This window comes from Acinonyx jubatus, chromosome B1 (genome assembly GCF_027475565.1).
Source record: "Acinonyx jubatus isolate Ajub_Pintada_27869175 chromosome B1, VMU_Ajub_asm_v1.0, whole genome shotgun sequence".
Classification (NCBI taxonomy): domain Eukaryota; kingdom Metazoa; phylum Chordata; class Mammalia; order Carnivora; family Felidae; genus Acinonyx; species Acinonyx jubatus.
In genome coordinates, this window is record NC_069382.1 from 134,531,414 (window position 1) to 134,558,943 (window position 27,530).

The window sequence follows — 27,530 nt, forward strand, 5'->3', positions numbered from 1 at the left end:
CAAGATAAAAACTCAAAGCCTGGCTAATAAACATAAACAGATAATTCATTCAAAAAAATACAGGTTTTTCAATAATGATTTTTCTTAACATATGAAAAGATGTTCAAGAGCATTCCTAGTAAATGAAATGCAAATTAAAACTGGAGTGAAATACTACCTTTTCATCCATTAGCAAAGATGAAAACATTTGGTAATACAGGTGTGAGAAATCATGTCTGCATGGACACTGTTGCCTGGAAGGTAACACTAAAGGGCAGTATATAATTTCTATCCAAAGTTTAAAGGTATATACCCTGGGACTCAAGAATTTAACCTATATATATATATTCATATATGTGCACAATCACTATAGCACTGTTTGTAACTGACTAAATAAATTATGATAAAGCCAAACAATAGAAGATCAAAAAGAATGAGAGATATGTATTGACATATAAAGATCACTGACATATACGTACAGGAAAAAAACAGGTGGCAAAAGTGTGTATATCATGCTACCGTTTATATAAAAAAAAGGTGGGGGGGGGACACAGACACTTTTACATTGAAGGAAATACAAGTAATTGGTAAAAGCTCGTTAGAACTGGAAGCAGTACCACGTTATGTATTGCCTTTTCAGTAACAAAAATGTAATAAATAAGATCACTGCTTCATAAAGAATGAAATGTGTAGTGTGAACACGTCATTAGGCTCTCAACCAAACACAGATCAAGAATAGACATTCTAAAAATGATTTAGAAAAGCCAGTTTAGAATTACCAGCATTTCTCCTCAATGCCCTTTCTGCTTTGTAAGTTGAGTGATGTACATGCTATAATTTAGTAAAAGAGAACAAAGAATATTTTTCACATTTACCAAAGAAAAGGATAAATGTGAGATCTGAAACTAAGGCTTGAAGGTTAAAAAAGATCTCAAAAGCAGTGTGTTAATTATCATCAATCTCTAGATTTTAATTTTAACTTCTCTTTATGTAATTCTCACATAATTTTGTTATTCATTTTTAAGTTATCTATTAGGCGAACTAAACTCCATATTATCTCTCTTAATTACTCCTAACACATGTAGGTAATAGACTGATACATATTTAAAAACTTTTGAAGTTAACAATCTATTTTATTGCTGTTTTTAACTGTTTAAAATGTTTAAACTAAATTTACCATAATGGTAGTAATAAGACCTCCCCTTGAAGAATAAATAATTCCTTACTAAATCCTCCAATAGTAACAAACCTGAAATTATTAAGCAAAGAGAACTGTTTATGAAAGCACAAATTACATGTTTACCTGCTGATGCTAAGATGGTACAGTGCAAAGCATGTTTTAAGGCCTCTAGTCTTTCACTTTCGTGCACTATTGTCTTGTAGGAGAGCTCATTGTACCTTTGTGCAGCTTCAATGAATTTTCTTCTATAATCAAGAACACGTGCATAGCATACCTACAGAGGGGAAAATGTTTCAATTAGGGGGAAAAATTAAAAATCAAACCAAAAAATAAAAGAGAGAATTTCTAATACATAACACCATTTATCAGATATCTGGAATATCTCAGTATAGTAGGACTCTCCAATACAAAATTAATTCCAAATCAACTCATCTGTTACCTTATAATGTATCTGTAACTGTTCATTGGTTGATTCATTTTGAAGCAATGATGCTCGATTTATGTAAGCCTCTGCCTGGACTGGGTCATCATCCTCCAGATATAGCCTAGCAATCTTCAGGTAAGTCTCCAACTTATAATCTACATTGTACTGCCTAGGATACAACAGAAAAATATAATGACTAAATATTTTATCAAGAAAATTTTTAGGAGTGGTAAAAAATGTATTTTTCCTCCATACATGCTGTTAATATAAGCATATCAAATTTTTACTGCATTAGAGAAAAATCTAAAACAATACTTCCAAAATAAATGTTACTGAATTTTTATTTTATCATCATGATTGCTCCATTGTATTTTAGTTTCCTTTAGTCCTCAAATAATCTCACAGTCAAAGAACTTAAAAGAAAAAATGCCCAGTTTAGGGGTATACCATATACTGGTGCTGGGGCTATTAGTACAACCATCCTGGAAAACCATTTGGCAATATATTCTCCAATCATTCTTTGAATCTTTTAAAATGCATATATTCCTCATCTACTATATTTTATTTCTAGAAAACAAATCGCAAGAAAATAATAAGGGATGTGCACACATATGTACAAGGAATATTCATTTGTAAAGCTACTCATAAATACGTGTAAGAGAAAAAAATTAGAAATCACCTATTAAGATATTTTTAATAATCAATTAAATTGTGGTACATAAAGATGGTATAATAATATATAGTTATTATAATCATTACTATGTGAAAATAGTCATCATGTGTTTTTGCTAAGTCAAAAAATAGGATAAGAGCATGGAAGACACCATTAGAAAGTATTTCTATACATATGTATGAAGATGGTAATAGCAATTATTTCTAGGCACTGAGATTCCAGGTGGTTTTCATTTTCTTCTTTATCCCAGTAGCCACATTTTATGCAAGAAATGCACAACTGAACACCTCACCTAATTCAAAACTCACATAATTCACGATTAAGCCTTAGAGAAAAATGAATCTTTTTTATTGCCAGCAAAGTGATGCCACCATGTGGCAAGAACTGAGTTTACAATTTACATGGCCCAACTCTGAAATTAATTCTTTACTTTTTAAATTTTTTTATGCAAATTCGAATTTTTTCCACAAGTCATATATTACCGACATTTGGCACTACACTGTTTCCTTTCACAACTCAAATTTACACAAACTGCTATACATAGCACTATACTTTTTTCAATTTTCCAATTTTATGCCAAGTGTATCTATTAAATGTATTACTTTAATTATCAGAATGAAATCATAGTTTAAAGAAACGAGTTCTCAACCGTTTATCCAGATTTTACTTTTAATCACTTTTAAGTTAATTTGTTTAGAAAACTTCTAAATTAAAAAAAACAATGGCTAAATTTTTCAGTTCTCTGATATCTTCACAAAGATAATGCTATAGGACTACCAAAATGATAAATCCCATCACTGCAAAGAACAGTATCTAATTTTATATTTATTTCAACTACCAGTGAAAATAAATCAATTGCCCTGTACTAGGAAGAAAATACTCCAGACAGAGTAAGACCAAAGCCAATAAGCCTAGCCTTTTCAAACTATCAAAGAAAAAAACTCAAATTAACAAGAGGCCTTGGAAAGCAAAATTCAGTATCTACATAACAAAACCATTTTCATAAACTGGTTGCTTTTTCAAGGAGCATCACTGCCTAATAATTTCATAAGTAATGCAGAAAAGCCAAGATGCCTGAAGTAGTGTCTGCCTTATCATCCTTCATAAATATTAATGAAGACCAAAAAAGAATCCCTCATTTCCCTGGTAAAAAAAGTAGAGAAGCAGATGAAACATTTTTAAGTCATTCACAGTTGGTTACTGAGAGGGGAAGTGTGTTTAAAAAGTGTAACCAAGAATCTCACATCTGTCTTCTTCCTTGTACAATATACGTCGGAGGAATGTTTCATAAAGCACTATAGATGTTTTTAAAAATACTTAACAAAAAGTTAAGATTAACTGAATAAAAGTTACAACCTATCATCTTAATTTTTTCTAATTGTTTCTCCATCTCACTTCTAGCATCTCAAATCCAACAACCCACTGAACTCACTGTGACCTCCAAACCACTGATCTTATTACATTGTTACCTCTTTTTCCCCTTGATGGCCTCACTTAACTCCTAACTAGCTTAAGCCCTATGGTGAATCATTGTAATTATTGATTTGAATGTGCATTCATCTCCCTTGTCCCACTTTTGCTGTCACACTTGGCCAAAATCATAACTCTGGCTAAACCTAAGTTTGCCTACTCCTTTTCTGCACCCATATAGCTGAACTCTGATGGAGAAAAACACCTAACCAATCTGAATGACCTCATTTCAATCACTACAACCTTCAAATGAGCCCTTTATACTACCAAGTATATTATATATTCCTACTCCATTCACTGTCTCACTCTCCTAGAAAATTTTTTCTCATATTCCTGCCTTCCCTCAACTTCGACACTCCCAACCCGGTCTACACTTCCCACTGATGACTGATTCTGACTTCATTAAGAATACCAGAGCAATCAAAGAATACCTGCACAAATGCCACCACCACATTGCTAATATCAATATCACATACTCTGTATTCCTAGCTGTTACTGTAGATCACTGGGCACTGTTTTGCCCATCAGGGAACATGTCTCAATGTCGACAGACATTTTGACTATCACAACTAGGGGCAGTGATACTACTGGCATCTAGTGAGTAGAGGTCTGGGATGCTGTTGAGCATCTTGCAACCCATGACAAAGAATTATTCCATCTAAATGCCAACAGTGCCTGGGCTGAGAAACTCAGCCATAGATCAACTATCCATGCCCCTGTCTAAAAACTCTCTCTCCACTAGATTCCTTCCCCTCCTGTCCACTCCTGCAAGAATCCTCTTCTTTACCCTCCCATATTATATTTTTGCTTTCCAAAAAATTAAAGGAAAAATCATTAAAGAAAAAATAATCTCTTAACCTAACCTCTGCTGCTTCTACCAGATTTCTTTCTTTTTGTGAAAACTTCTGCAAAGAGCTGCCCATACATACCATTTCCAACTCTTCTCTTCCCATTCTCTCTTAAACCATTCCAGTCAGGCTTCTTCATTCTTACCATTTCACCAAAACAGCTTTTGTCAAGGGCCCCAGTGACCTCCACTTTACTAACTCCAACGGTTAACCCTCACTCCTCGGCTTAATTGACCTATCAACACCATAGCAGATCACTTGCTCTTTCTTGATACATTCTCCTCATTTGGCTTTTAGGCTGCCATATTCCACACTCTTCTGGTTTTCTTCTCAATCCTCATTTGATCTATCTTCTTCCTGCCCCTCACCTCTTAGTGTTGGAGAGTTCCAGGCCTTAGTACTCAGTCCTCTCCTCTATCTATATTCCCTCTCTTGGGGATCTCATCCAATCTAATGCCTTTAAATTCCATCTCTCTCTATATATCAGTGACTTCCAAATGTATATCTCTAGCCCATATCTCTCTTTTAGTATATTCAACTCCCTACTAGATATTTCCACTTAGTTATCACATGTCCAAAATGGAATTCCTGCTCTTCCCTCAAAACCTATTCTTTACCATGCAGGAGACGACAACTCCATCTTTCTAGTTGTTCAGACCAAAACCAGGATTTATCATGGCTCCTTTTCTCATACTCCATATGTAAGCTACCAGAAAATCCTTAGCTCTACCTTAAAAACATATCCAGGATCCAACATTTCTCACAATCTCCATCTTATCTGCAGTAGTACGTAAGCCTCTTCACTCATGTCCTTACTTCTATCATTACTTGCCTACAGCTATTCTCAACCAAGTACTCAGAATGATTTTTTTAAAGTAGGCTTCATGCCCAGCACAGAGCCCAATGCGGGGCTTGAGCCCTGAGATTAAGACTGAGCTGAGATCAAGAGTCAGACGCTTAACCAACTGAACCACCCAGGTGCCCCCAGAATGATTTTTAAAAATAGAAGTCAGATCATGTCACTCTTCCACACAAAATCCTCCAATGGTTTCCCTTCATTTCACTTACAGAAAAGACAAAGGCCTTACAATGACTTACAAGAACCTATATAATCTGGTCCCCAGTACTCTCTGATCTCAGCCCCCCCACCTTCTCTTGGCTTACTCCATTCCACCCATACTGGTCTCCTTGATCTTCTGAAAACACTCCAGGTATGCTCTCATCTTAGGGCCTTTACACTAGCCTTTCTCTCTAAGAGGATCTACTTATAATCTTCCCTAAACTCATGACTACTTCCTTCAAGTGTCTGAGAAGGTATATCTGGACCACTCTACTACTCCAATCATCCTGTTTAATGATACAACCTGCTCCCTACTTTCCCTTTACTTTTCTCCCTGGCACTTAACACCTAACATACTACAGAATTTATTTACTTATTAACTTGTTTATGATGTTGCTTGCACTAGAATGTAAAAAAAAAAACCCACAAATGAACAATGATACATATCCTATATACATCTCCATCCAATATCCACTATTTACTATACTTTTGTCCTGTTTCCAAAGGAATTCCCACCAACACTTGGGCTGCATTTCTCCAATCTTCTTCTTTTTCATATATGGATGCAAGATGCTGTCTTATGGAAGCAACCTGAAATAGTAGGTAGACATTTTAAATTATTTCAACTGACATTAGTAACTAATTAAAATAAATGGATGGTAAGTTTATCTATTGTGATAATGTTTTCATTCAACATTCTAAGATAGCAAGTAAATAGCGCAAATTTATCTAGGCCACCCCAAATTTTTTTTAATGAATTCTGAATTCATGGAATATCAAAATACTGAACTGAAATTAATACATTTTTGCAATGTGGATTATGGCAATAATTTAATTTAAATATTAAGTTTTATGTTTATGTTAACTGCATATATAACACTGGTGTTTTCCTAAGTTTTCAGCCTTATTAACAATTTTACTGACTTTTTCTTTTTTTAACTTGTATTAGTTTTTACTTTTACAATCTGTTTTTATTCCCAACAGAAATGAGGATAGAATAACTTATTCTTCTCTGAACTGTGGTCCCAGGGTTTTTAATCTGTTTAAGGCTATTGACCCCTGAGACCCTATTCACCGAAGAATATAGTTAAGCTGTTCAGACTTGGCCTGGCCACTACAGACTACTCACCACCCTATCCCTCCTCTTTAAAAACAAAGAACCTGCATGCTGTGCAAGCTAGTCTCCTCACTGTGGAAATTAATATGCTCATTTCTAAACTTGGAAGGCAGTTAGTGACTAAGCCTAAAGTTCCAAAGACCAAAGATCTAGAACTGAATCCTGGCTCTGCCACTCAGAGTCTGCAATTTTACTGATTTTTAAAAATTGTCTAAAGAATAATATTTGATTCATAAATCAAATTGTAATATCTGAGCAAATGTCAGCTGGAGTTAAAACATCCTGGAGTTTTTACACTGTAACATGCTGTTTGGCACACTGTTTTGTCAAAAATAAAATTGGATGATCACCTCCTTTAAAAATGTAATAATATCTCTCAAAATAATTACTGCTATCTCATGTTCAAAACTCACTATTATAGATTTTTACCTGCTCCTCAAATGAAATGACTCTAGGCTGGATCTTTTCCAAGGTGAAATGATAGATTTCTTTGGCTGTGCTATCAGGCAGGTTAGGGAGATGTGTACAGAAATCAGTCAGCAACTGTCGAGAGATCACGAGACTGACATTCTCATTCACCACTTGTCAAAAAAAAAGAGAGATAAAAAAATATGAATAACTTACAAATTTTCATTAAGCCATCATTTTTACCTAAAACTATTATTAAAAACAATATATATTAGTACAACCCTCAATGCATTATTCGGGGATTTCCAAACGCGTATCATCTTATATAACAGAATCGGTTTTCCTTATGCAGAATTATTTGATTATATAATGACTACACCATTAAATACTACACCAGTAAAAGTCCCTTAAGTTTTCTAAGAAACAAGTGGCTGGGAAAAGTTTTGTTTTACATTTAAGAATTTTATATCTTCCTTTCTCTTCCTTTATTCTTCTACAAAGGGAAGGTACAGAAACATCTATACTTTCATCTTTCATCCTATCTCGTTATAAAAAGGAGTTAAAGAAGAAACAGTGAAATAATTTTCATGAAATTTAAATAAAGCAAGTAGTGACAGTTACTGACACTTGTACTTTCCTAATAAAAACAACAAATAATAACTGAGGTCAGCACCAGATGTACAGACATACTTAATGACACTATTTATAAACATTTTATTACTGTATGTGATTAAGGAAGAAAGCTCTGAGGCCACGCATGATTAGATGCCCTCATACAAGAAACTTAACCTCTCTGTGCTTCTGTTTCCTCATCTGTAAAATGTGGATAAGGATGCCGTGAAGCTCAAATGCAATATATAGAGAGCACTATGAACAACATGTGGCACAAAGCACTCAACAAATGTTCACTATTATGATCATTATTATTATAGTTTAAAAGATACATCATGCTTGTGACCACTACTCAGATAAATTAAGTCTCAAAACAACAGTTACTGGGGAAAAAACTATTCGGTCGATATAAAGGATTTTAACAGTAGACTGCTTTTCTTGGTGGTTCAGTGGATTCAAAGTTTATATAAAGATCAAAGTTTATAAAAATCATTATTCTTTCGCTATCATATTGCAATGTTCTCAATAAAACCATTCCTAACAGCACTGTCAGTTCATCACACATTGCAGGCCACAATTTTTGAGGCAGTAACTTACAGTAACCTGTAACAAAGCTTGTCATCAGTTTATGATGTATTAATTAGAATTCATTATTGGATAATACTGAATGCAGCTGAGCAAACAGTTTCATTATAAGTGCCATTAGGCACTTTCAGCTGTTAGAAAGAAATTACCACACACACTAGCACTTCTCATGATAATGTGCATGAAAGCACTCTCAAGTATCATTAACACTGTTAACTGAGCATAAATTCAAGCCTGAATTTTGAGTCATTTTCAAGATAACTGGATATGTTTAAAGTCAGGAAGTAGGAGAGAATGTTTTGAAGAATGGAAATTTCTAGTTCCCATTCAAAAGGAATGTTCTTAACGTTAATAACAGTTAACAATTACATGGCACTTATTAAATGCCAGGTACTATTCTAAGCACTTTACTATGTATATTAACTCATTTAAACTCCCAACACTTCTACAGGGTTGCTATCAAATCCCTCATTTTAGAGACAAGGAAAAGGAGGCACAAAGGAACTAACTTACTCAATAAAGCAGCAGACCAGGTTGAATTTAGACTATTCTCTTTATCATTATGCTATATTGCCTTCCATCAGTGACTGTATGAATAACTATACAAAACCTTAATTGGTAATGTAACTCTGAAGACAACTTACTGAAAAATAATCAAGTTGTAAATAGTTTAAATTCTAAAATCAATCAATGTCAATGCATATTTAATTTAATCTCAATGAAAATTATATTGATAATTTGATATAAAACAAGCTTGAGCAAGCTTTGAAGTCCTAACTCAATAATACAAGGCAGACGTGGAATTTTCGTTCTACTTACTTGCTTCCACAAAAGCTTTCAAAGCTTCTAGTTGTTCTGCCCCAGATAACTGAACGGCTTTTTCCAGGATCTGACGATACCTGAAACAATACCAAATAAAAAGAATCTTCAGAGGACACTATATATTCTAATGCTAATCTGATGTTTATTCATTTCTATTTCTGCTGGTTTCTTTCATAATGCCCTAGTTTGTGCTTTTATTTATAGTACACCACAGATGTTTGTTGTTGTTGTTGTAGGTTCCCAGTCTACAAATTCTAAGGTGCCACTTCTAATTTCCTCTACAGTATACCACAATTTTTTAAGTTTTCAAACCCCGGGGTACTGGCTAGCTCAGTTGGTTAGGCATGCAACTCCTGACCTCAGGGATTGTGAGTTCAAGCCCCACATTGGGGATACAGCTTACTTTAAAAAAAGAAAAAAAGTTTTCAAGCCCATCACCAGAAAGAGTGAATCTGTAACTCTCAGTTACTGGATCTAAGGTGACATTTTTTTTGGAAAAAGTTTTAGTTTGGAATTTAAACTAAAAAGTCAACTTTCTTTCAAATGCCTTAAAAGATAAACTATACTTCCTTCAACTGTGTATTACACAGACACACAAGAATGTTATATGAGGTGACCCAGAATGCTTTCCTCTTGTGGACCTAAGGAAACTAGGGTCACCAACAATAGGATAGTGTTGACTACGCAGTGAAACCAAATATTAGAGATTAAATGTCTTCGTATGTACCAAATAAACTTCACCAAGCCAAATGTACTGATAGAACACCCTTTATGTTGTCAGGTGGTGCCTATATATTCTTTATTTGCAATCATTTCTAATAACTATTCTAATATTCATGAGCACATAAGATTGAAATCAGCACTCTAAAAAGGATGGGGGAAATGCTAAAAATAGGAACAATGACAATTATCAGGCAATGGCAAATTCCTTCCTAAAATGTAAACTCAACGAGGACAAGGATTTTTGTTTGTTTTGTTGACTGCTATATACACAATGCCTAGAGCAGCATATCACAAGCACTCAAATATTCAACATTTTAGTAAATTTAAAAAAACAGTATTTTATTTCTTAAACTGAGTGGTGGGTACACAAGTATTATACTATATTTTATCCCCTTTGTCTTTATGGTAATATTTATTAAAAGTATTAGTTAGGGGCACCTGAGTGGCTCAGTTGGTTGATCATCTGACTTCAGGCCAGGTCATGATGTCACAGCTCATGGGTTCTAGCCCCATGCTGGACTTTGGGCTGACAGCACGGAGCCTGTTTAGGATTCTGTCTCCCTCTCTCTATGCCCCTCCCCCCGCTCACACATGCACTCACGTTTGTGCACTTGCACATGCACTCGTACATGCTCTCCTTCTCTCTCAAAAATAAACATTAAAAATTTTTTAAAAAGCATTGGCTAGGACACCTGGGTGGCTCAGTCAGTTAAGCGTCTGACTTTGGCTCAGGTCATGATCTCATGGTTTGTGAGTTTGAACCCCGCCTTGGGCTCTGTGCTGACAGCTCAGAGCCTGGAGCCTGCTTTGGATTCTGTGTCTCCTCCTTTCTCTGCCCCTCCCATGCTCATGCTCTCTCTCTGTCTCTCAATAATAATAAATAAACGTTAAAAAAAAATTTAAAAAGCATTGGCTAATGCATTTTACAAACCTAATAGCACTGCAACTATTCAGAAAATCATCCAGAATATACTCAAGAAAAAAATATACAAATAGGAAAAAATATGTATATGAATAGAGCCCAAACTCATTCAAATTTATGATTTGTATTTTTAAAGACACCTTCAAGCTACCATTCAACATTTACTGATTCTCAACCCATACAATATTCTCACAACCTTGGTTATATGATTTCTCAAAAACACAATGAATCAAACTTACTTTGTAAGAAAGGTATACAGAAAGAAAAGACAGTGAACTCCAAAAGAAGAGAGAAACTACTCTAATAAAGCAAGGAAATATTATTAAGATTTAAAATAAAAATTATTTTTTGAATTGTTTTTAAAATTTGAGGAAGAATATTCAGCCATCTGAAAATTCATTACGGAATATCTCATTTTCTCTATACATAAACATACACAGATGTGCACATATATGATTTCCCATATCTATATTTATATATCTACTTTATTGCTCTGGGTATGTTTTTATTTAATATATTCAATGGTTTATTCTTTTTTGATTATTCTTCATATTCATATTCTTCACATTCATGGCTAAGCCCTCTTAATTTTAGATCCCCATAAATTATTTTATACTAACATTACATTCAAAGATGACAATGTCTCACAGAAATTTTCTTTTTAAAAAAAAATTTTTTTTAACGTTTATTTATTTCTGAGAGAGAGAGAGAGCATGAACGGGGGAGGCGCAGAGAGAACGGGAGACACAGAATTGGAAGCAGGCTCCAGGCTCTGAGCCATCAGCCCAGAGCCCGACGTGGGGCTCGAACTCACGGACTGCGAGATTGTGACCTGAGCTGAAGTCAGACACGGAACCAACTGAGCCACCCAGGCGCCCCTCACAGAAATTTTCTGATTAACCTAAGTTTTAAATCATTACTTCATAATTATCATCTATATAGAAAACACCATCCCCTCCCCCCCAAAAAACCTAAAAAGTGACAAAAGTTTTATATTAACCACATCGTACAACTTGCCAGAGAATTACAAACTGCCTACTCAAACTCTCAACTTCTATGGACTAAGAAAGTGAGGTGCAGAGTTAAGGCTAGATGTTAACTTGCTCCTTCTCTAATATATAAATTCTAGTATCTAAGGGGCGTCTGGGTGGCTCAGTCAGTTGAGCATCCAACTTTGGCTCAGGTCATGATCACGTAGTTCATGAGTTCAAGCCCTGCATCAGGCTCTGGGCTGACAGCTTGGAGCCTGGAGCCTGCTTCGAATTCTGTGTCTCCCTCTCTCTGCCCCTCCCCTGCTCGCACTCTGTCTCTCTCAAAAATAAATAAACATTAAAAATAACTTTTTTAAAATTCTAGTATCTAAGAATAAGAAATTACTTTTTCACAATAATATGGAATGACTAACAAACCTAATTTAAATCAAGGATTTAAATAATTATTTAATATTGCCATATAAAATCATCCAAAATTCAGCACCTAGGGTTTTTAAAATGCTATATAAGATTCTGTGTATGACACTAAAGGAATTTTAAATAACCTTAGTCTTTGAAGATATTATAATACAGTTAGGCAAATAAAAATTTACAATTCAAATAATATTATCACACATTAAATTATAATAAAACAAATGTTGCAATAAAACTAAACAATATAACAAATATAACTGTTAAAATAAATGAATTCAGTAAAGTTGCAGGGTACAAAATCAATACTCAAAAATCTGCTGTGTTTCTATATGCTAATAACAAATTATCAGAAAGAAAAAACATTCTCTTTACAACTGCATCAAAAAGAATAAAATAACTAGGAATAAATTTAATCAAGATGAAGGATTTGTACACTGAAAACTATAAGACCCTGACTAAAGAGATTGAAGATATAAATAAAAGGAAAAATATTCTATGGTCACGGATTGAAAGTATTACTATTGTTAAAATGCCCATATTACCCAAAGCAATCTACAGATTTAATGAAATCCCTATCAAAGTTCCTGGGCGCCTAAGTGGCTCAGTTGGTTAAGTACCCAACTCTTGTTTCAGCTTAGGTCATGATCTCATGGTTTGTGAGATCTGAGCCTGTGTCAGCCTGACAGCACAGAGACAGCCGGCTCAGTATTGTCTGTCTTCCTCTCTGTCTGTCCCTGTCCAGCTCACATGTGCACTCGTGAGCGCTCACGCGTTCTCTCTCTCAAAAATAAACAAACATTAAAAAAAATTCCAAAGGCATTTTTCACAGAAATAGAATACATAGTCCTAAGATCTGTATGGAACCATAAAAGACCCCAAATAACCAAGCAATCCTGAGGAAAAAAAAGCAAAGTTGGAGGCATCACAGTCCTGATTTCAAGTTATTACAAAGCTACACTAATCAAATGGTATGGTATCAGCATAAAAACAGACATATAGATCAATGGAACAGAATAGAGAGCCCAGAAATAAACCCACACACATATGGTCAATTAATTTACAACAAAAGAGGCAAGAATATACAATGGGGAAAGGACAGTATCTTCAATAAATGGTGCTGGGAAAATTTGACAACCACATGCAAAAAAATGAACCAGGACCACTATATTACCCCATATACAAAAATAAACTCAAAATGGATTAAAGACTTCAATGTAAGACCTGAAACCATAAAATTCCTACAATAAAACACAGGTGGTAAGCTCTTGACACTGGTTTTATTAATATCTTTTTCGATCTGACTCCAAAAGCAGTGACAACAAAAGCAAAAATAAATAAATGGAGTTACATCAAACTAAAAAGCTTCAAGTGGAGGAAACCACCTACAAAATAAAAAGGCAACCTACAGAATAGGAGAAAAATACTTGTAAATCATGTATCTGAGAAGGGGTTTGTATTCAAAATATATTTTAAAAACTCATACAAATCAATAGCAAAAAAAAAAAAAAATGTGATTAAAAAATGGGCAGAGGGACTGAGGGACTGAATAGACATTTTTCCAAAGAAGATATACAGATGGCTAAAAGGCACATGAAAAAAAAATGTTCAACATCACTAATAATCAGAGAAGTGCAAATCGAATCCACAATAACATATCACCTCATACCTGTTAGAATGGCTTTTATCAAAAAGAGAAGAACTAACAAGTGTTGGTGAAGAGGTGCAGAAAAGGGAACTTTCATGCACTGTTGGTGGGAATGTAAATTAGTAGAGCCACTATAGAAAACAGTATGAAGGTTCCTCATAAAAACAAACAAACAAACAAACCCACAATATGAAGTTTCCTTAAAAAAAAAAAATAGGTGTCCCTGGGTACCTTAGTTGGTTAAGTGTATGGCTCCTTGATTTCAACTCAGGTCATGATCCCGGGATCACGGGATCAGCCCCATGACGGGCTCCTCTTTGAGTGTGAGGCCTGCTTGAGACTCTCTCTCTCTCCCTCTGCCCCTCTCCCACTTGTTCTCTTTCTCTCTCTCTCTTAAAAAATAAAAAAATAAAAAATAAAAAGTCCACCCTGTGATCCAGCAATTCTACTTCTGGGTATTTATCCAAAGAAAATGAAAATATTAGTTTGAAAAGACATGTAAATTACTATGTTCACTGCAGCATTATTTATAATAGCCTAGATATGGAAACAACTTAAGTGTCCATCAATGAATGCATGGATAAAGAAAATGTGGTATGTAAACACAATGGAATATTATTCAGCCATAAAAAAGGAAATCTTGCTGTTTGCAACAAGATGGATGGATCTTGAGGGCATTATGCTAAGGGAAATAAGTTAGACAGAGAAAGACAAATACCAAATGATCTCTCTTACAGTGGAATCTAAAACAAAACAAAACCAAGCTCACAGATACAGGGATCAGATTGGTAGTTGCCAGAGGCATGGAAAGGGGAATGGGCAAAATGGGTGAAAGAGGTCAAAATGTACAAACTTCTAATTACAATATAAATAAGTCATGGGGATATAATGTACATCCTGGTGATAATAATACCGTGTATTGCATATTTGAAAGGTGTTAAAAGAGTAATTCTTAAAAGTTCTTACCACAAGAAACAAAATTTTGTAAGAATAAAAAAAACAGATGTTTCTTTGAAATTAAGAATATCTATCAATAGCCATTAAATTCCATTAGAAAAGTGACGCATTGTTTCCTCTGTTCCTGCTAAGATGCTCAGTCCTTCTGAGGAATCTAATGCCTTGCTGGGGTGAGGCCCTCATCTCATCCTGAGACTAGCACTAGCACACCGGGAGCCCCAGCACCAGCTCGCTCAGCGCTCAGTGCTCAGCGCTCAGCGCTCAGCACTGGCTCATGACTCTTTCCGCTCAGAACTTGCTTAGCACTTACCCGCTCCATGGCCTCCGTCTTGGAGCTGGCCAGGAGCAACTCCGCCCTCATCCTGCAGAACAATGAGGTGATGGTGATGGATAAAGATCAATGCCCTCGTTAAGCAGCACGTGTGAATGTTGAACCTTTCTGGCTCGGCTTGCTTGCAAAGGCCCTGGCCAATGTCAGCATCAGGAGCCTCATCAGCAAGGTAGGGGCTAGAGGACCCGCCCCAGCAGTTAGTGCTACACCACAGGAGGTCCCGCTTTTTCCACTACTGCAGTCCCTTGTTGTGAAGGAAGTGGAAGCCAAGAAAGGAGAATCAGAGGAGTCTGATGACATGGGCTTTGGTCTCTTTCACTATGCCTCTTCTGTAATCTGTTCAATAAAAAGCTGAACTCTTAAAAAAAAAAAAAAAGTAAAACATGAAAGCCAGTAAAGATATTTGTAATCCATGGATTTGTAATCCGTGTTATTTGGCAAAAAAACAAAAAAACTAAAACCCTCCTATCCAGAATATATTTAAAATGCCTGTAAATCAGTAAAAAACAACCCAATTAAAAAACAGACCAAATGTTTAAATAGGCACTTCACTAGAGATAATATCCAAATGCCCAATAAGCATACTAAAAGGTACTCAACCTCAATACTCATTAGGTTAATGCATATTATAAGCACAGGAAATACCGTTACACTTCCACTAGAATGAGTAATATTTTAACAACACTAACAAACCTGAGTGTTGGTAGGGATATAGAAGAACTAATCTCATCTATTCCTAGTGACTGGGTAGTGACTGGGAAGGGACATGAGGGAACCACTGGGCATGCTGTAAATATTCCCCAGCTTGTTCTGGATTAAGTTGTTACATATGTATGTATGTGAGAAAACGTATTGGTCTCTACTGTTAAGAGTAATGTACTTAATGCAATGTACTTTAAAATATATACGTATCTGTATACACGCATATATATTTTTATTTATTTAAAAAAATTTTAATGTTTATTTATTTTTGAGAGAGAGAGAGACAAAGCGTGAGCAGGGGAGGGGCAGTGAGAGGGGGAGACACAGAATCCGAAGCAGGCTCCATCAGCACAGAGCCCAATGTGGAGCTCAAACCCACGAACCGTGAGATCATGACCTGAGCCAAAGTCAGATGCTTAACCGACTGAGCCACCCAGGCGCCCCTATTTTTATATTTTTTAAGTTTTATTTATTTTGAGAGAAAGAGAGTACGTGTGTTGCAGAGGGGCAGAGGAAGAGGGAGAGAGAGAATCCCATGCTTGTCAAAAGAGGAAACACTAGCACTTTGGAAATAAGATTACTAAGGATCATCTAGGGAAACCAAAAAATTCTGAAGCCTTTGTCATAGCTAGGTAACCCTCAGGCGACTGGCAGAAGAAAATGAAAACCCTCTCTGAAAGATTACATTCTAAGCCTCCAAATGTTTCTAAAAGTATATTTTTAAATAACTTGCCCAACAAAGATTACAAGGCACATGACAATATGAACTAGAATCAACAAAAGCAATAGACAATAGCAACAAGCAGGGACTCCAGGTACTGGAGCTATCAGAAAGACTGTAGTACAATTATATGTTTACAAAGATAAACTCAAGCTTTAAAGTTTCAGCAAGTGTGGAAGTTGAGAAACTCAACAGAAGACCATAGAGGAAGGGAAAGAAAAAAAATAATTACAAACAGAGAGGGAGGCCAACCATAAGAGACTCTTAAGTACATAGAACAAACTAAGGGTTGATAGGGAGTGGGTGAGGTGGGGAAAATGGGTGATGGGCATTAAGAAGGGCACTTGTTCAGATGAGCACCAGGTGTTGTAAGTTATGAATCACAGGAATCTATTCCTGAGCCACGAACACATTGTATACACTGTATGTGAGCTAACTTGACAATAAACTATTAAAAAAAAAGTTCCAGCAAGAAACGGAAAACCATAAAAAGTATCATTTGTAAAGAGAACCACTGGGATGCCTGGCTGGCTCAGACTCTCAATCTCAGGGTGGTAAATTCAAGCCCTGTGTTGGGCGTGGGGCCTACTTAGAACAAAAACTTTTAAAAACTGGACGCCCGGGTGGCTCAGTCGGTTAAGTGTCCGACTTTGGCTCAGGTCACAACCTTGCCGGTTTGTGAGTTCAAGCCCTGCACTGGGTTCTCTGCTGTGAGTGCAGGGCTGGCTTCAGATCCTATTTCCCTCTCTCTGTCTGCCCCCCACTTGCACTCTTTCTTTCTCTCTCTCAAAAATAAATAAATAAACATTAAAAATTTTAAAAATATATTTAAAAGAAAAAGGAACCAGCAAAAACTATAGAATTAAAAAATACTATAACCAAGCTTAAATATTCAATGATGATCTGAAGAGCAGATGACACTTTTGAAGAAATGATAAACTAGGAGCAGGTCAGAAAAATCTACCCAGAATTAGGGGCGCCTGGGTGGCTCAGTCGGTTAAGCATCCAACTTTGGCTCAGGTCATGATCTCACAGTCTGTGGGTTCAAGTCCCGTGTCGGGCTTTGTGCTGACAGCTCAGAGCCTGGAGCCTGCTTCAGATTCTGTGTCTCCCTCTGTCTCTTCCCCACCCACATGTTCTGTCTCTCTCTCCTTCAAAAAATAAACATTTAAACTGAGCATTGATGGGGAGTGGGAGGGAGGGGGGGTGGGTGATGGGTATTGAGGAGGGCACCTTTGAGCACTGGGTGTTGTATGGACACCAATTTGACAATAAATTTCATATATTGGAAAAAAAACATTTAAAAAATTTAAAAAATAAAAGAAAATAAAAAAATAAAAGAAAAACCTACCCAGAATAAAGCACTGAAATGGTAAGTACAGAAGACAGAGTAACAGACGTAAAGGTCCTAGTAAGAGGGCCTAACTAATAGGGATTTCACTGAAGTCCTAGAGAAGTAAACAGAATGGGACACAGGCAACATTTGAAGATATATAGCTGAAACATCTCAGGACCATGAAAGAATCTAATCTATCCGATTCAACAACTGCAATGAAGCACAGCCAGGATAATGCAATACTTAGAAACAAAAACAAAACAAAACACCACAATTCTTTAAAAAAAATGTTTTAATTTTTATTTATTTTTGAAAGAGAGCGAGAGAAAGTGTGAGCGGGGGAGGGGCAGAGAGACAGGGAGACACAGAATCTGAAGCAGGCTCTGAGGGCTGAGCTGTCAGCACAGAACCTGACACAGGGCTCGAACTCACAAACGGCAAGATCATGACCTGAGGTGGTAGGACGCTTAACCAACTGAGCCACCCAGGAGCCCAAAACACAATCCTTTCACCTCCTGTATCTATGCCCTCTTGGAATGTGAGTTTGTAGCTCTTCACATCAAGAGGTAGAGTTTTTTTTCCCCACCCTTTGATCTTGGCTTGTTTTGATTAATAGAATTTAATAGAAGTGAAGTGCTTGTTCTGAACCTAGACAGACCTCAAGAGGTCTTGTATGTATCCTTTTCTCTTGGAACACTGCTGTGGCCACATGAACAAGCTCAGGCTAACATACTGGATAATGAAATATGTAGCCCAGTCACCTCCACTGCCCCAGCCAACAGACCAAAGCAGCACTGCCTACCTGCCCTGCAGCTGACTGCAGACACATGTAGGAGAGCCCAGACCATGTGGAACAGAGAACCATCCAGCTGGGCCCAGCCCAAACTGCCAACCAAATTAATTATAAGGAAAGTAAATGACTGTTGTTTTAATCCACTAAGTTTTAGAGTGGTTTATTTCACAGCAAAAGCCAAATGACAGATAAACATTAAAACAAATCCACACATGGGGTGCCTGGGTGGCTCAGTCGGTTGAGTGGCCAACTCCAGCTCAGGTCATGCATGATCTCACAGCTCGTGAGTTCGAGCCCCACATCAGGCTCTGTGCTGACAGCTCAGAGTCTGGAGCCTGCTTCAGATTCTATGTCTCCCTCTCTCTCTGCCCCTCCCCTGCTCGTGCTCTGTCTCTCTCTCTCTCTCTCTCTCAAAAATAAACATTAAAAATTTTCTTAAATAAATAAAAAATAAAATAAAACAAATCCACACAGATATATCATAAAGATGTTTCAGAAAATTAAACACAAAATCTCAAAGACAGGTAAGTGCTAATATACTTAGAAGGAATAATTTCCTAAATGAGGTTGATCTTTAAGCATTCTAAATATTTCAACATAGTGTCAAGTGGGAAAGAGTAGAGGCAGACAGGTATTCTAGGCCCCCCCCTCAAAAAAAAAAATCACTACCTAAAATGTAGTCCAGTTTGGGGAAAATAATATAAGTCCAAAAGGTACATGTGTTTAGAGATTAGGGCTATGAGCCAAACAGATAGGATATATCATGGCCTTGCCACTAGCTATGTGGCCTCGAGCATACTTCACCTCTGTACTTCAGTTTTCTCATATGTAATGTAAATATTACTTGTTAAGGATTAAAATATGTAAGCAAAGATGTAAACAAACATAACACTATATGATAAGGAACTTCACTCTTGAGATGGGAACCACTAAAACTTGTATGTGGGAATAACAGAGAACCAGAGAATCTGAGTTACAAGGGGCCTTGGAGATTAAACAGTCTATCCTCTAATATGTGTGTGTGTCCTCCATTTTTTCACATTTTTTTTTTAATGTCTATTTATTTTTTGAGAGAGAGTGAGAGGACGAAAGGGACAGGGGCAGAGAGAGGGGGACAGACAGGATCTGACGTGGGCTCTGCACTGTCAGCAGAGAGCCCGATGCGGGCTGGAACTCCTGAAAGGCGAGATCATGACCTGAGCCGAAGTTAAGACGCTTAACTGAGCCACCCAGGTGCCCCATTTTTTGACATTTCTATTCCACTCTATTATTAGAAAGTTCTAATCCAAAGTCTACCTCTGTAAGATAGAGGAGTCTATTTTCTTTTCTGCAAAATAGCCTTTCTAATAGTCAAAGAAAGCTAAAAGGTCTCCCGTTACTCTCTTTTCTCTAGGCTAACAGCTTCTTGTAAAATGAAATGTTTAGACTCCAAAGGCTTGCTATCCTCTTCTGGGTACCTTCCTTATAGAGAACTGAGAAGAAGGAAAAAAAAGGCCCTATTCTACAGAATTAACTGAACAAAGACCTACAATCTATAAGATCATACTTGTCCTCAAAGAGATCACATTCCAACTGAAAAAGCAGACAAGTAAACAAGTGCTATGGTAGAAGTAAAAATTGTCTGCCACTGGGCTAACAGCAACTAACCAGGTACTCTGTGAGGGTAGTTATGAATGTGTGTTGGTGGCTGTTTAGAGAAGGCTTTTTGGAAGAAATAACACTGCAACTGAGTTTCAAAGAACTAGTAGGTTTTAGCCAAGTAAATAAGACAGGCTATCACAACAGCTACCTATTCAAATGCTCCCTCTTCAAGGTTCTCCTCTTCTAAAGCTTTGTATGAGGATAATGAACACAATGTATAATACGTAGAGAAGCAGTTTATAAAATCTGCAAAAATGAAATCTCGTACGGCCAATTTCTTGCATCGACTTTAGAATGTTCTGTTAATTCATGGTTATGAGAAAGCATTTTTTTGTTGTTGTTTATTTACTTTTGAGAGACCGAGAGACAGACAGACAGACAGACAGACAGGCATGAGTGGAGGAGGGGCAGAGACAGAGGGAGACACAGAACCCATGAGATCATGACCTGAGCCGAAGCTGGACGCTCAACCGACTGAGCCACCCAGGCGTCCCTTAAGAAGGCATTTCTTACTGAAGATTAGACAAGAAAAGACGTATAGGCAAGTAGGTTAAAAATAAGCTTTAGAGTAGACAAACCTGGGTTCAAATATAAGCTCTACACCTTTCTAGCTATTCAATGATTCAACCCAATACTTATTAAAGGACTATTCTGTTACAGATACTCTGCTAATTGCTGGAAATACACAGTATCAGTATTTTAGAAGCAAATGTACTCTGCCATTTCTTAACAAGGATTCCTCTGTCATTCAATTCCTAACATAAATCCTAAAACTACTGACAGATTTCAAGAGTGTTTTCCTCATAGACATGTAGCTGGCAGAACTGTTTTGTTATGAAAATAATTATCCTGACATGTTCTTGTCCATAAAGGACCAGATATACCTGCAGGCAAGGCCAAGACTTTCCTCAGAAAGCACTGGCTGTGAGTTATCAAGCACATTATTTATTTTATCTTCACAATAACCTCATCTGGTAGATGGTTAGAGTAATGGCCTCTAATGAATCATACTCCCATCTGCCCATGCCCCTTTGCAATGTAACTTAGCTACTCCTCCCATAAAGAGGTAGACTCCATCTCTCCTTCCCTTGAATCTGGGAGGGTCATGTGACTTACTTTGACCTGTTTTAGAGAACTGACATTATGAGATTTCCAAGGCTCGCCTTAAGAAGTCTAGCAACTACCACTCTCACCCTTCTGGAACACTCCCATGGCTCTGTAAGGAACCACTGAATGAGAGACCACACGGAGAAACACAGTCAGCCAACAGCCTGATATATATGAGTATATTTTAATTCCACCAGCCCCAACTGAGCTGCCAGCTGACTCTGCACCTGCATGAGTAAGCCTAGATCTGAACCAGCAAAACAATCCAGTCAACCTAGAGAATCCTGAAAAATAAGAACTGTTTCACACCACTAAGTTTTTGGTTTGTTACATAGTAATAAACAACTAAAGTACCCTATAAGATAGGTACTACTGTTTATCCCCAATTCAGAGCTGAGGAAGTAGATTCTTAGGTTAAGTTTCAGAATCCTGCGAATACTTGAAAAACGGTATGTCTTCCGATAAATAATGTACTTTGTGTTCTTCAACATAACAAAAAAGAAAGCAAGCATGAGGGGAAATATAAGCTGAGCATGGTGAAAAATATATGCTTATTTGACTTTCACTCAAATCTGTGAAAACTGCAAGTGAAAAGGATTAAGCCAGGAAGACACATTCAACTTATTTACAACTCATGGAATAAGTCAATATATGTATTGACTAACTGCTTTATAATAATAATAGTACCAATGACAATCTTGTGGCACTAGGCATCAGATACTGCTCTAAGTGTACGTGTGATATAAGTGTATATACATATACATACTCATTTTGTCCTCAGACAAGAATAAGTCATATTATCCTCATTTTCATGAGGAGGAAACTGCGGTACATAGTAGTTAAACCCAAGATACATAGCTAAATTTCCCACTGATAAAACTAGATTACATATACCACCAGAGAAAAGACAGCAGAACCTACATAAAGCACAGTCAAGGTTTCAACGGCCAGGTTAGAGCAGGTGTATCCCGTTAATATAGATCAATGTGATCTCAGCTGTCAGAATGTAAATATTACCATTAACTTGAGACTCAAACTTTAAACAGAATGCAAGTTCATTAGAAAAGAACGGTGCTACATAATCTACAAAGAGAAAAGGGGCAATATCTATCTATCTATCTATCTATCTATCTATCTATCTAAAGAGAAAAAGTACAATATCTACCTACCTACCTAAGATTAACACTACTGAATAACTGCTTCATGACAGGCACATGTCACAAATTTTAACGTGGAGTGGACCTAAACCTTCAACATAAAGTCCAAGAAATTCCTAAGTAATTCAGATTTCTGCAAACATCACGAATCTAGACATCCTGACCGACGTAGTGAGGACTTTCCTATGTGGCCCTGTTCAGAGTTGGTGGTGCAGAGAACCCAAAACACAAGGACTCACAGAAGATGGTCCAAGTGGTTCTGATCATGATAGCGGCCATACCTTCTCAGCTCCCGTCAGCCTCAAGAAGCCATCTCCTAGAAAACTCTTCATCAAAATCCCAGAATATAATTTTCTCTCAATCAAAAAAGGAAAAAAAAAAGGGGGGGGGGTCCAAAGAGAGACCAGAATTTGGTGTGATAGGCCAGCAGCAATGGAAAGAGGCACCAGGGAAGGCTAAGAAGGCCGTGAGAGCAGTCGTCTCTCATACCGTGCTTCTTAAGAAACTGGTAAGGAAGCTATCAAAGATAGAATATGTTGACAGTCACCCCAGGTCTGTTGCCCCAAGGGTTCCCTGCACCAGCTTTCTGCTGCTCCTAATATCTGCGTCCGCAGACGACCTCAGGCCCGCCCCCTTGGTCGTCAGGCCGGCTCCTGGCCTCACATCCCAAAGCCGCCATCAACCCGAGGAGAACAGGTCTGTGGGTTCCCTCTCCACCTCCCAGGCCCCTGGGAAATACTCACTTGCCCGCCAGATCTTTATGAGAGCCGCTCGAATTCATGAGCTGGGCCAAATCCTGCCGCACGGCTGCCGCCATCTTTCTTCCAGCTCAGCAGAGGCTACCGGGCCTCTCACCCCCAAAAAGAAAACGAGCGTAGTCCTCCAGAGTGCTGCTAGAGGGAACCTGAGGTGCCACAGAGTAGCGACTGTGTGGGCCAGAGCGTCCGCTATGAGAGCCGGCTCGAGGTCCGTCCCCAGAGTTGAATGACGCGAGGATCCACTCAAGACTGAGGCCCGCCCAGGATTCTCCCACGGGCTCAGGCTCGCACGCTTCCACTTAGGATTGGCGGATGAAGTTCAAAGGCGTGTGTTGCCTGTGCAACTCCAGTAAGTGCCGGGTAGCCAAAATTACCGCGTTGTCATCGAGTTCCGCCTCTCACTTGTGGTTTACTGTTGTTCTTCGTTCTTCACGACAGTCCTAAACTTGTGCTAAAAACCGAATTATTTCTAATTCACCACGGAGTGGTACTGTTGTAAAATACAATAAAAACGTATATATTTCTTGTCCTATTTTGTACCCTTTGTATAGGTTGATCATGCATCCCCGTTTGTCCAGGATGGTGCCATTTTCATCTGTTGTCCTGGAGTGATTATTAATAACACGCCCTTTCACTGTACAAACTGTTCCATTTGGATGTCAAATCATATGGTCACCTATCTTCATATGTAATTGTATTAATTACCCATGTATCCTTATAGAATTTCTTTCTGCAAATAAATATGTGTTTATCATTATTCCTCTTAATTTATTTCACTTTTTTTGGAGATGTTACCATGTATGTCCAGAGAGCTTCCTCATTATTTTTTTGAACCGGAGAGTATTACATATAATGAGGGGATGTCATAGTTTAATTTTTATAGCTAGACACTTAAGTTGTTTTTAATCAATCAGCCAGTGCTGTGGTAACTTCCTACCAACAATGTGTAGGAATGCAATTTTCTACAGCCTTGCCTACAAAGGATGTCAAACTTTTGAATTTTTGCCATCATGGTATGTGATAAATAGCATGTTCCCTCTATTCAGTATGGGAAAGAAAAGAAGACCAGAACATGGAAATCCTTTAAGAAAGTAAAGTAGATATTGCCCACCTCAATTCAGATCTCAGGCTGTTGGCAAAAATTTAAGGAAAGTGGATATTACCCACCTCAATTCAGATCTCAGGCCGTTGGCAAGAATTTAGTCATATAACCATGCTTGGCAACAGTGAGGCTGGAAATCTGATTTCCAGTTGGGCAGCCTTTTGCCTAAGAAAAAGAAAAAGATGAGTTTAAAGGGACAATCAGTGGCCTCTACTACAATCTGTCTCTCTGATCACCTAAACATCTGTGTGTATCTTTCTTACAGTAAAACACTCTTACCCGTGAAGAAGAGAGATCAATTCTCTATTCAGTTTCAATATCAACCCAAAAAGCAGGATGTCTGATGATGCACAACCCTCTCCATCAGATTGGGATATGTCTTTTCATGGCCCAGAGCCATATGCACTATAAAACAAATTATCTGCCTCATGCCCATACATGTAATACAAAACAACAGTGGAACAGGAACAGGATAACCACAGTTAAAACTCAAAAAAAGTAAGAATGTGAAACTCATAGCAGTTACTTGTTCATAGCAATGGTGGAATCTTGGGCAGGAATTATGAATACTCATTACCCTAGTAGTAGAGTAAGTTCCTTGGGTAGAACCTGGTTCTGCTCTTTGAGAAGAGCTCTATTGTCCATTACACTCTGTGGGCCCCAGCTTTGCCCTAGGAATACAAGTTAACTGGATGTTGGAGAATATTCCCTCTTTGGGGGAATGCCTTTGGACTTGGATCAAGAGCTTTTGTAGGCCAGGCTTTTCAGTATTACTTTTTTTAATGTAATTTAAAATTGAATAGTAAACTCTGACTGCTTCCAGACAGTTTCAGGTTCCAGGAACCACACCCACAGTTGTTTCTAGAAACAATTGTTAAACGTGGCGTATTCGCTGGCTTCTACACTCGAACCATTCTTAACATCTTTTTAATGATGACAATCTTGAGATTATCTGAAGCTACAGGCTTAAGTGAAAAGAGAACTCTATTAATTTGATTTTTGCCTCAGTTTATCTTTGTTTTCTGTTGTTTTCTTGTTCATTTATGTTTGTGAAAAAGCCTTAATGGGCTATGGAAAATCTCTAAGCCAAGTCTTCTGTTCTGGTGTTTAGGGGTACCTAAGCAGTTGGCTTTTTCAACTTAGTGAAGCCCAAGAATTTCCAGACGTTCTATTTGCTTTTTAACCTGACTTCGAACTTTGTTTGTAGTACCTTGCTGAAAGCAAAAAGGAGCCAAACACACAAACTGGTTCTTTCCACGTACCTCCCTTAGAGCTACAAGCTAGGCAGAGAATTTGTCTGCCTTCCTGGCTGCTCATTCCGTGTACCTCCCCTAGAGCTACAAGCTAGGCAGGGAAGTTGTCTGCCTTCCAGACTGCTCATTACCCCTGCCCAACCTCTAAGAGAATCTACATGTTTTTAGGTTTTATTTACAGCAGGGAGGAAAAACAAACAAGCACGGCACTGGAAACTTATTCTCTCTTTTCAGTTGCTTAGCAAGAAGTTAGCTAGGCACATCTGAATTAGCAAATCCTAGTTTTATATCACTATGCAAAACCTTAGGTCCAAGCCAACACCTACTGAATCAAAGCTGTCAATATTAACAAAATCATCTAGTGATGCTTCCACATGAAAGTTTTGGTAACAGCTCTCTAGCTTAGATGTCCACACCACTAGATGAATTGTTTTCACTAAACTCTTGCATATTAATGGCTATGAAAGCCATTTCCGTGGCCAGGAAACTCCCATTTTTATATAACCAACTAGTTGGTCTCTACCCCCTCACAATTTCCCTACAGATATGCAGAAGAAGTCATCCTGGGATCCTATTCCTGGTGCTTTTTCTACTCTGTCCCATGTGCCCAGCTGAAATATGCCCTGCTATAGAAGAAAAAAAAAAGCATAGGTGATTGCATATGTTCTGCTGTTTTCTGAGCACCCATATTTACTCTACATTTATTCCACATGTTGCTAACGCTGTGTGACAAAATTATTCTAGAGTCATCTTGTGTGTTTCCTAGTCTAGACTCAGAATCAATTGTTTCACCAAGAAGTCCTTGTTCCTTTAGTTCCTTTTAGGAATGATATTTACAGATAACAATCTGAGTGCTAGGGTGCTCATTGCTACTGTCTTGGACATTTGGAACCTTTTCATAGGACAGAACTAGGAAATATATACATATTTTAAGAATAAAATAAGTCAGGGGCGCCCGGGTGGCGCAGTCGGTTAAGTGTCCGACTTCAGCCAGGTCATGATCTCGCGGTCCGTGGGTTCGAGCCCCGCGTCGGGCTCTGGGCTGATGGCTCAGAGCCTGGAGCCTGTTTCTGATTCTGTGTCTCCCTCTCTCTCTGCCCCTCCCCCTTTCATGCTCTGTCTCTCTCTGTCCCAAAAATAAATAAAAAACGTTGAAAAAAAATTAAAAAAAAAAAGAATAAAATAAGTCAGGAGTTCATACTGATACTTCCAATTTAGGTGATTTTACTAAATTCCAATTTAGGTGATTTTACTTAACCTCTTCTGTATTACATCTATATCTCCTTACTTCCACATCCAGAATCCTGGTTCACAAGTACACAGATTACAGAATCAGAATATTCCAAAATTATTCATTTCATTCCCTCCTGATTGTACACACAACAACTTTGGCATAGCAATACTAATATTACCATCCCCCATATGATTGCTGAAGAATTCAGCATTTTCCTGCTATTTCTCTCCCATTTACTCTCATTTTTCATAATTGGACTATATCTATATTGTGAGCCCCCAGAGATATTACAAAATATATTTTCTTCCTCTTAGTCCTCATTTAGTCTTAGTTCTGTAAGTAATACACATGTAATGCTCACTGTCGGCTCTTATATTGAAACCTCTCTAGTTGTTTTAGTTGATGGAAACTAGTTCTTTAATAGGTTTCTCAGGAAGGGCTTCTGGAAAACATAATTTTGAATGTTCTTGTATGTTGGAAACATCTTGTGCCTTTCATGTTTGAAAAATCAGTTTTGTTAGGTATAATAATCCTTGACTCACTTTTCTTGAGAATCTGCAGTGT

At 37.5% G+C, this 27,530-nt stretch overlaps 1 protein-coding gene and 1 pseudogene across 2 annotated transcripts in view; one reads left to right on the forward strand and one right to left on the reverse strand.

Annotated features, from left to right (window-relative positions):
- COPS4 (COP9 signalosome subunit 4) overlaps nucleotides 1–23,659 on the reverse strand; it is a 40,939-nt gene extending 17,280 nt beyond the window's left edge. The window contains exons 1-6 of one of the 2 annotated variants that reach the window (XM_015068110.3): nucleotides 23,363–23,659; nucleotides 9,176–9,255; nucleotides 7,181–7,332; nucleotides 6,122–6,225; nucleotides 1,599–1,752; nucleotides 1,283–1,433 (exon numbers count right to left, since the gene is read on the reverse strand). In XM_015068110.3, the coding sequence (XP_014923596.1) occupies nucleotides 1,283–1,433; nucleotides 1,599–1,752; nucleotides 6,122–6,225; nucleotides 7,181–7,332; nucleotides 9,176–9,255; nucleotides 23,363–23,436 (715 nt within the window). In that variant the 5' untranslated portion in view covers nucleotides 23,437–23,659. The remainder of the gene's footprint in view (nucleotides 1–1,282; nucleotides 1,434–1,598; nucleotides 1,753–6,121; nucleotides 6,226–7,180; nucleotides 7,333–9,175; nucleotides 9,256–23,362) is intronic. The other variant, XM_015068111.3, reaches the window with a different exon arrangement.
- LOC128314518 (60S acidic ribosomal protein P1-like) lies at nucleotides 11,527–15,702 on the forward strand (annotated as a pseudogene).
- Nucleotides 23,660–27,530: the final 3,871 nt, after the last annotated feature.